General features: G+C 39.4%; 1 protein-coding gene and 1 pseudogene across 1 annotated transcript; both read left to right on the plus strand.

The window, feature by feature from the left end:
• Positions 1-2,280: 2,280 nt before the first annotated feature.
• On the plus strand, positions 2,281-6,735 carry LOC141827522 (protein transport protein SEC13 homolog A-like). Its single transcript, XM_074714789.1, has 2 exons — positions 2,281-2,397; positions 5,490-6,735. The coding sequence occupies exon 2, from the start codon at positions 5,500-5,502 to the stop codon at positions 6,406-6,408; it is 909 nt and encodes a 302-aa protein (XP_074570890.1). The 5' UTR covers positions 2,281-2,397; positions 5,490-5,499; the 3' UTR covers positions 6,409-6,735.
• Positions 6,736-7,193: 458 nt separating this feature from the next.
• On the plus strand, positions 7,194-8,667 carry LOC141827110 (putative polyol transporter 6; annotated as a pseudogene).
• Positions 8,668-10,326: the final 1,659 nt, after the last annotated feature.

Raw genomic sequence — 10,326 nt, forward strand, 5'->3', positions numbered from 1 at the left:
TCCATAATTCTTATTTATGCAGCCAGGCCTAACCAAAAGCTGTATTGAACCAAATAAACCTGTTTTACTCCCTCCAAACAAGTACAACATGAAATAGGCCATGGATAGCGAGACTGTAATTAGTGTACAAAGTTGAGCTCGCGCATACAATTGGTGTTAACCTTCTAAAGTTAGGACACGCTACAGCCTTATAACCAAGGTTAAAGGAATCAGCTTTTCTGAATTAAAACCACCTGAAGAAACTGAGCCGCCTCCTTTCTTCCACTCTGCCATCTGATGTTGAGACCCATCGTTGATGGCCCATTTGGAATTCAGGCGAATAGACCAACTCCATCAGGCCTTTCTTGGTTTGTTCTCTGGTGAAATTATCACTCTTCCTTATCTTGCATTGGCAATCTCCTATTTACCGGACCTCCAACAATGCAAAACAAAATGATATTTAGTGACATGCTGACTAATCATGGTGATCAACCATCAGAGATGAGCGCCTGCGATGGGGGAATTATGTAACTGAGATCAATGTAGATGCATGTGACCTGAGTAATTGTCCTTGTAGTAGTATGTTGAAGATGAGAGGCCATCTCCAGTTCTTCGAACCCACTTGCACATTCGCCTAAAAAATATCATTGGCTTGTAAATTTTCTAACATAATATGCAACTTGCTGACATTGAATTAAAGGAATTTTTTTTTCAGAGACTGTAGGGTGATCGGCTGACATTAAGTCCCACTAATTGAAGGAATAGTCCAACTATAACAAACCAAACTCAATCATAATAATAAAAACATAGTTCACCTACCTTTCCCAATAAAATTTTGCCAGTGTCATATTTGCACGATACAATAACTTCGAGCAGGGTAAAAGAATGACAATATTTCAGGAATATCAACAAGCTCCCATTGAGCACTTAATGATTTGGTCTACGTAAATTATTAACTAGTGCAGAGGAGAGACAATGCAACATAAATATACAAGTGATCAATAAACCAAGTCAAGGTCTGGGCTTTTATTTTATCACATAAAGTCCCATTGCATGCTATTTCTGGAATGAATCCATCCAACCAATATTAAGATGATAAATTTTTGCATAAAATTTCACAGTATATTTACTCTAGCATTCAGCTAACACACATAGGATTTAAACATAGAGAAGGGTGAGACCAAGGGAGGCCCTAAAAGCACTTTTGAACTGTTGACTGATCCAACAGATTTGTTAGAAACTCATGACACAAAACACTTTTTTAAAGATGAATTCTTCACATCGACAGATTGAGAGAAATTCTACTTGAGAAGGTTTCTCTAGATCTGTTAGAGTTTGAAAGGCATGATGGATTTCCACAACAATGATGATGGCTAATGCTCAAAAAACAACACGACGACCAAGTACAGCAATCTGATGTCAGGCATTTGGGTGCGCTTCTGTATTGGACTGGAACCAAGTTGATTACCGAAAGCATTTTTATCATATCAAGGCAACTAAAGTATTCATTCAAATACAAGTTTAATGCAGCCAATCTTTCTCATTCTGGAGAAGTAGACGTGCATTATTCCGAAGCAACTTAATTTCTCATTCTGTGATAAAACACATCAAATAAAAGGCAGAGTAGGAACTTACATACAGGATTGTGCATATATCTTAACTAACTCCCAATTCCATGAGACATGAGCATAATAGTTGAGAAATACATGTTAAAAGAAAGGTCCGGACACCAATCTGTCAAAGCAAGCAAAGATGGTACAAAATCAAAGCAGAGAGAAAAACATTGTATGTATAAAGTTGTAGAATTGACAACCCCAAGTCACTGGGACTTGCAACTTCATGTTATTATATGAAGTCAATAGAACTCACAACAGATGAATAGAGAACTATAACTAGTGAGCTCCTGCTTCCTTTTGGCAATAGCTTCATGCTCTGTAAACAAAGAATAGAAAATCTATTAAACAATTACAAAGGTAAAAAGGGGCATGCCCTCTAGGCAGTAACTTCATGCTTTCTAGGCTAAAAGATAATTTCTAGAAAGAAGTTATAAAAACATGAAGCTATCAAAACCCTGGTTGGTATATTAATTTTAGTTAGTTAAATAGGAAAGAAACAGATAAAATCAAAGTAAAATTATGTCCATCACAGTTGGTATATTAATTCAAAATTATTTTTATATTAAAAAAATTAAATCCCGTGGGCCGTGGGCCCTATATGAGCCGTGCCCAACCCATACATGGGCCCGTTTACGGCTTTTGTCAACGACATGCTTCGGTTTCTCCTTTCGCCGTTCCAAAATTGACCGTCACCCTCCCGCTTTTGCCCGGCTCCGCCACTGCCGGTCTGCCGCCGAGGACGACTTTTCTAGTCTAATTCTCTTCGGTGGAGTTTTCTAGATCTTAACCCTTTACCTTAATCGTAAGTTTCTCCTCTTGATCGAGATCTGTTTGTAATCTATTTTGTTTTCGAATACTTCACAAAGATTTTCTCTTGATCGAGATCTGTTTATAACCGATTTGTTTTCGAGTATTTCACAAAGATATTGTTGTCCCCATGTGAGGTGGTGGCTGTTGTTTTGCTCCGTTCATATGAAATATGATTCTTATTATTCAGATTCCCATTTGGTTGTTGTTCATCTCGTAAAAATGAAAGGAATGTAGATTTGTTTCAGTCTTCGTGTTAAACTCGCAGTGGTTTTGTTTGATGAAAGGCCCACTGCTTAAGGGGATGAAATTTACATGGCTTATTTTTTGATATTGTTGCTTAGTTGTAGTAGTCTGATGTGTTTACTTGGACAGCAGTTGGAAGAAAAGGAAAATAATTAAAACAAAATCATCAATTTCTCTTGTTAGGGGAAGGAATCTTGATTCCATCCATTTCTTCATGAACACAAAGAAGTAAGCGATATCATTTCTTTTCTTCGGGTTGTCCAAATAAACAAGATTAATAGAATAGAAAGGAAATAAGACAATATGCTCCATTTCATTTCTTTCCCTTTCATTTAACAATTTCCTTCCCTCCAGATAAACACAACATTAAGAAGGAAAATAACATATGAAATAGTGGAATAAGGAATGTTAAAGAATAAATAGAAAACAAACATGAAATTTTCAAATAAGGAAAGCGACTAATGAAAATAATTATGCTATATACTTGGGTAGCAAGGAGACTGAAACAAAACAAAATGATAATTTCACTGGTTAATTGGAAGAATAGAGAAGAGGAAGGGATTTAATTTCGTTGTTCCCCTATCTTATTTTTGCCTAAATCAAGTGGAATTGGTTGGTAATAAATTTACACATCTAAGAACACAAATATGTGAGTATCCCTTGAATTACATCCGACTTTAAGTGGATAAGACAAATCTAATAATGTGGATTCATCAAACTATTTCCTTTTGTTTCTATTTACTCCCCTTGAGCTTTGGCGCAATGATGAAGTTGCTGCCATTTGATTTGTAGGTCACGGATTTGAATTGCGAAAACAACCTCTTGCAATACAGGGTAAAGCTGCATACAATAGACAATTCTTCGGGACCTCGCATTGGCAGGATCTTCGTGCACCGGCCTGTCCTTCTATTTACTCCCCTTGAACTAATGACAACATTCAAAAAGTAATGGATGGATTAGTTTTATTCGGCTTATAGACAATAGAACTTCAATGGATGTGAAATGATCATTGCATTATAGCAAAGAGGGAAGATACATTTCTTTAAACGACAAAGAACACCTTGGGTATTCATTACCCATTTGTCTTCCACTTTTCTCCTGTTCACTTCACCATAGGGGTAGATGTGAAGCTGACCCTGACAAAGAATCTATATTTTAATCAGTAATATAATTGCATTGCAAACTTTCCGCAGTTAGAACCCAGACGGATAAATGTCAAAGATGAAGTTGGTAGCTAATTGTAGTAAAGTAATGTTTATGTCAATTGTCATAGATTTTAGACAACATACAAGTAATATCAATTTGCAAACGGACTAAAAGACAAAAAGTTCATGGATTTTGCAGACAACAAACAAGTAATATCAATTTGCAAAGAGATGAAAAGACAAAAGTTCATGTTTCTAGGTGAATGTACTCGACAAGTACAGGGGATTGGCTTAGTACATCCACCTTGCAAAAAAACCTTTCTTTACTTGTGTTAGTTCTTCTCTGCTCTTCTTAGGAAAAGACACGACCGTAGTCAATTTGAGTTATCCACCTTGCAAAAATTGATCGTTAATGAAATAAAGGGCAGAATTGCAATCCTATTCAAGGATTACATCTGCATCAAGATTGCCTATGTGAAAACCTAGGCAAAGCATCGACATCCTCCCTTGTTCTCCTGTTTTGGGTCGATAAAAAAAATGAGGCATGGGAACCCATTTTGATCCTGTTACTTTTTGATCTATTCTATTCATTCATCCAAGTAAATTACACAAGGAATCAAAGACTAACAAGATTCATCCATTCTGCCATTTATCTGCCCATGTAATCATACTCTTAGTTTTTATTTTCCTTCTAAATATGGGGAAAAGTGAAGGATGAAAAGGTTTCTAGGTGACAAATGAATAGGTCACCTGTTTCCTTTGAAAAATTTCACTGTATATTAATTATAAATCTTCTTTTTTATCTTAGCCATCTAACTCATCACTTGTCAACAATTACACTACCTATTCTTCTTGGCCTGCCCTGTTTCTAGTCTGCCTCTCAAGTAATTTTAGGCGATTTAAATTTCCACTTTTAGTTTTCCTCTCAAGTAAGCAAAAGGTGCATTCCAGCAAAAAAATAATAATAATGAAACAAAAAAAAATCTTCCAAGTAAATGATATGATGGAAAAATAGAATTTCATCCATCCTCCCTATCATCTACCAATCCTACTTCCTGTCCTCACAGGTAAATAAGGACCAGATCTGTTCAGTGTAGTCATATTTGTTGGAACAATTCCAGAATTGCTATATCATTTTGTGGATGTTCTAGTTCTTCTCTTTATGTATAATTTATATTGTCTTTGGCTAAAAACAGGTTGTTTTTGGCTGCCTTTCATTTTTTCCCCTAGCTTTGGGAATTATCTTCTGCAGTAGTTGATATTGACTATCCCCTGATATTATGCTACAACATAAGCCCTAGTCCAAGGTAGTTGAATCCTTCTGTCTGCTCTTAATCTAGTGTTTTAGTTACATCTATATTTGTTTATCCAAATCTGCACTAATCAGTTTGTTTTTATTTGTGAATTTTCACCAAGTTCATTCTTATACTTTATTAATCTCGATTAAAACATCTTTTCATTTCATCTTGTGAATTGCTTCCAGCATTTCAGATGACATTCACTATTTGAATCTTTTGCTGGTCCACGAGGGAAAAAAAATTCAATCTCTTATATACATAGTTTATGAGCTGTGTGATATAATTGCATTAGATTTAACTGACAGGCTGCATGAGTTTCATATTTGATCTGATTGCATAATTTCAGTATGATGATCTCATAAGATTTATAAGTTGCTAAACACAGTTTTTTATACTAGATATCGAGCAATGCCTGCTCAGAACATAGAGACTGGTCATCAGGATGCCATCCATGATGTGGCAATGGATTACTACGGTAAGCGCCTGGCTACAGCATCTTCTGATGCCACTATCAAAATTGTTGGTGTGAGTGGCTCTTCTCATCAGCACCTTGCAACTCTGAGTGGCCACCAAGGGCCAGTCTGGCAGGTGGCATGGGCTCATCCCAAATTCGGTACCTTGATCGCATCTTGCAGCTATGATGGTCGAGTGATCATATGGAAGGAAGGGAGCAAAGCTGATGAGTGGATTCAGGAACATGTTTTCACAGAGCACAAGAGCTCTGTTAACTCTATTGCATGGGCTCCTCACGAGCTAGGTCTTTGCTTGGCTTGTGGTTCCTCAGACGGGAACATCTCAGTCTTTACTGCAAGAACTGATGGTGGCTGGGATACCACGAGGATCGATCAAGCGCATCCTGTGGGTGTAACTTCTGTGACGTGGGCTCCAGCTTTGGCCCCAGGTGCTCTTGTTGGTTCCGGACGGCTTGAACCTGTACAGAAGCTTGCATCTGGCGGCTGTGACAACACGGTTAAAGTGTGGAAGCTTTACAATGGTAATTGGAAGATGGACTGCTTCCCTGCACTCCAGATGCATTCTGACTGGGTGAGGGATGTGGCCTGGGCACCAAACTTGGGGCTTCCAAAATCGACTATTGCCAGTGCATCGCAGGATGGCACAGTTGTCGCATGGACAGTGGCTAAGGAAGGTGATCAATGGAAGGGAAAGGTTGTGAATAACTTCCGCACGCCTGTATGGAGAGTATCATGGTCACTTACAGGGAATATATTAGCCGTGGCAGATGGGAACAATAATGTCACATTGTGGAAAGAGGCTGTGGATGGAGAGTGGCAGCTGGTGACGACAGTTGAACCATGAGGATTCTGATTCCTACCGAGTTTCTGTTATCGGTGCTGTTTGATGGCCTGTGATAGATAGTTGATGTTTCAGATCTTCAGTAGTACCCTTGCTTTAATGTGAAGACAACTCAGCCTTCTAGCTGTGATGCGATTTCCTACCCATTGGGATCAAAATTTTTGCCTTTATATGATATCATCTGAGTTCTTTCTCAGACGATACATTGTTATCTTGTTTGGTTTTGCCGTTTGGCATGTCAAGAATGGTTTTATTGTCCAGGTACTTATAATCTGTCTTAAATCTCCCTAGTATTAGTTTATCAAGTTATTCATTGGCTGCTCGTGTCTACTATATTTGTATTGACGTGTTTTTTTTTTTGAAATAGATGTCGATATAGTTTTTTTTTTTTACAAAATAAATAAGGTTTTGAAATTACTTTCTATGGCAAGAATTGTAGCATTGGCATTAATTTTAAAGATTGTAATCAATCAATAAAGAAATTTTAAGCCTCCAAGAAGCTATTCTCAGTATGGTTAAAAGATAAATAAGTTCATGAAAGAATTCATTAATTGAACTGTATTAGTAGCTTAATTTAGTAAATACAAGATTAAAACCTTTGAACTTGATCAAATGAATCATTTTCTAATTTTTGCTTTGAATATAAAATTTATTATGGATATATGAAATTAACAAATGAACTTTCATTATTTTAATTTATGAAACTTTGTAATCAATATATTTCATCATCTGTCTAATTAATTGAAATCCACCATCACACAACAGTAATAACTACACTATGATGAAACATGAACTGTGTCAAGGACGGCCAGGTGGAAGTGCTCGCCGGCATCATGAACATCTGTGCATTGGTGGGGTCGCTCACCGCTGGCCGGCTCTCCGATTGGCTCGGCCGCCGTTGCACCATCGTCGTCGGATCGGTTATCTTCTTACTCGGCTCGGTGCTGATGGGGATGGGAGTGAACTTCGCGATGCTCGAGCCTAATGAATTAACACGTCGGCGTCGGCTACGCGCTCATGGTCGCCCCGGTCTACTCCGCAGAGATCTCCTCGCCAGCCACCCGCGGCTTCCTTACCTCGCTCCCGGAGATCTGTATCAGCTTCGGCATTCTCCTCGGTTACGTCTCCAACTACTTCCTCTCCGAGCTGCCTCTCAAGGTCGGGTGGCGCGTGATGCTCGGTGTGGCGGCCGTCCCCTCCGCTGCTCTGGGGCTCGGTGTCCTCGCCATGCCGGAGTCGCCCCGGTGGCTCGTCATGCAGGGCCGCGTAAGGGAAGCCAAGGCCGTCCTGCTTCGCGTCTCCAATACACCAGAGGAGGCCGAGCTAAGGCTCGGCGAGATCAAAGCCGCCGCCGGGATCACGGCCACCGCTGACGACGAAGACGTCAAGCTGCCGCCTGGAGGGCGGCACCTGGGGGAGGGGGTGTGGAAGGAGCTGCTCCTCCGGCCGCGGCCGCACGTGCGCCGCATCTTGGCGGCCGCCCTGGGGATCCACTTCTTCGAGCGCGCCACCGGGATCGAGGCCGTGGTGCTCTACTCGCCAAGGATCTTCAAGAAGGCCGGCGTCGAGGGGCGGCGCAGGCTCCTCCTCGTCACCATGGGGATGGGCGTCACCAAGGTCGCCTTCATCCTGGTGGCCACGTGTCTGATCGACAAAGTAGGGCGGCGGCCGTTGCTGCTGAGCAGCGTCGGAGGGATGGTGCTCTGCCTCCTGGGACTGGGGTCCGGCCTTACGGTGGCGGAGCACGGCGGGGAGGCGAACCGGCCATGGGCGGTAGGGCTGTGTATCTCCTCCGTGTTCCTCTACGTGGCGTCGTTCTCCACCGGCCTGGGACCGGTGACGTGGGTGTACAGCTCGGAGATCTTCCCACTGAGGCTGAGAGCGCAGGGGGCGAGCCTTGGGGTGGCCGTGAACAGGGTGATGAACGGGGTGGTGTCCATGACCTTCATTTCGCTCTACAAAGCCATCACCATCGGAGGGGCATTCTTCATGTTCGCGGGCATTGCCGTCGTCGCGTGGCTCTTCTTCTTCTTCTTCTGCCCGGAGACGAAGGGCAGGTCGCTGGAGGAGACGGAGGCGGCGTTCGGCCAGAGGAAGAAGAAGACGAAGGAAGGAACAAGTGTTCTCGAGATGGGCAATAATAATTAACCCGCCTGAAATTAAAATTAATGTCATACAATTAAAGATCGAGGCTTTGATGTTTATCGGGTTCGGATCTTGGTCCACAAGCTCCTGTAAGAGATGAAATATAACAAAAAAACTTAAGGGCTGTTTGCAATATTTTAATTTTAATTACAATGGTTTATGATATTGAGATTATAAGGCACCATTTTGAAATGCTTTCTTAATTTCATTTTTTTTGTAAAAAAATGTTAGGAAACCATTTTTTTTAAATCTATATTTGTATATAAATTTTGAGTAAATTCAAAAAATGTTCATCTTGCAGCCATCGACAATTGACCTCCACGATTGACTCATCGTTGAAGAGTATCATGCTCTATTTGGATATTAGAATCGTGGATTGCTTATATGATTGCTCCGCCAGATGGTAGCTTGATCTACCCATATAATCGTACTTCGTTTTATTTTTCATAATTTTTTTGACGTTGTAAATGCTAGGGGCAAAAAAATTGAGCAAAATCTAAAACAAAATTGAACCGCTCATCTGTGATCCATATCATTTCAGCAATCCTATAATAAGACACCCATAGATAAATCCAATACACATCAGGCCACTTAGAGAAAATGAGCGTCAGCTCCATAAATAAAAAAGAAGGCATGAGAACCAATTACGTTACACTCATCGGGTAAAAAAAAATTGAGGAAACCATGCCCTTTGACAGTGAAGTGCAATAAATAAATGAAGGTGAACTAATTTTCTTTGCCCATTACATTTCTTGTTCTTATCAGTCCAATTAGCAGTGTGGGGCTACAAGGCATCTAGAATCCCAATCATATCGTTGAATTCATCTGTCTTCTTCTTCCTGTTTTGAATCTATCAGAAAAAGACTTCGCGCGTGGGTAAATAATACTCTTATACAATTATAATTCTGTTTTCGTACATCCACTACTCAGAAAAAGACTTCGCGCGTGGGTAAATAGGACTCCTGTTTTGGTTATGACAAAAAGACTTAAATAATACTCTTATACAATTATAATTCAATTTTTCGTGACATCCACGGTACTCATCGAATTATTCATGATATTGTATTATCAGTTATGATCCACTTATACTTTTTAAATTTATCATAATTATCTAAATTTTTTTATAAAATTGAATATATCATCTCAAAAATTAATTAATTCAAAAAAATTAAATATATAAATTTAAAAAAAACACGAATTAAAAAATTGATAATCTCTCAAAATCCAAATATAAATGAATATTTTAAAAGTCCGTGCATAAATTGTTTTTAAAATAAACTTAAAAAAAAAACCGACTGCCTTAAAAAAGAAGTTCCTTTCATGCATGATAAATGTCATGCACAGACTTTAAATCACTTTGGAAAATTATAAATCTATTTAAAATAAATAAAGGCAACTAAGCGAAGACACACTAAACTAAAATTAAATGTTAATATTAATATATATATAAATTGGCATCAAAATCGCTTTTAGATTTTCTGACCTTTTGGCTAGTCCAACCTTCAAAGTCAGCTCATCTTGTTCACCTCAGTCGATATACTCGTTTGATAGGTTCATCTCGTTCAGCTTGTCAAGCTCAACCATTTTATTCTGTCATTTTTTATAATGACTCCTAATTAATCATGAAAATAGACGGCCTGATCCCACAGACCATCCATCAAATAAATTCGGATGCACGGCTCCTCACCCAACCAACATCTCAGATTTTTCATCTCACTAAAAAAAGCCCTACAATGTCGGATTTGAACAGTTAAGTGTTTGAGCAACCATGGGAGT

This window comes from Curcuma longa, chromosome 4 (genome assembly GCF_044706935.1).
Source record: "Curcuma longa cultivar G26 ecotype Majalengka, Jawa Barat chromosome 4, ITB_CL_G26_1.1, whole genome shotgun sequence".
Taxonomy (NCBI): domain Eukaryota; kingdom Viridiplantae; phylum Streptophyta; class Magnoliopsida; order Zingiberales; family Zingiberaceae; genus Curcuma; species Curcuma longa.

What these genes read in the sequence shown, in the direction of transcription:
- LOC141827522 (XM_074714789.1), top strand. Translation starts at nt 5,500, where the DNA reads ATGCCTGCTCAGAACATAGAGACTGGTCATCAGGATGCCATCCATGAT.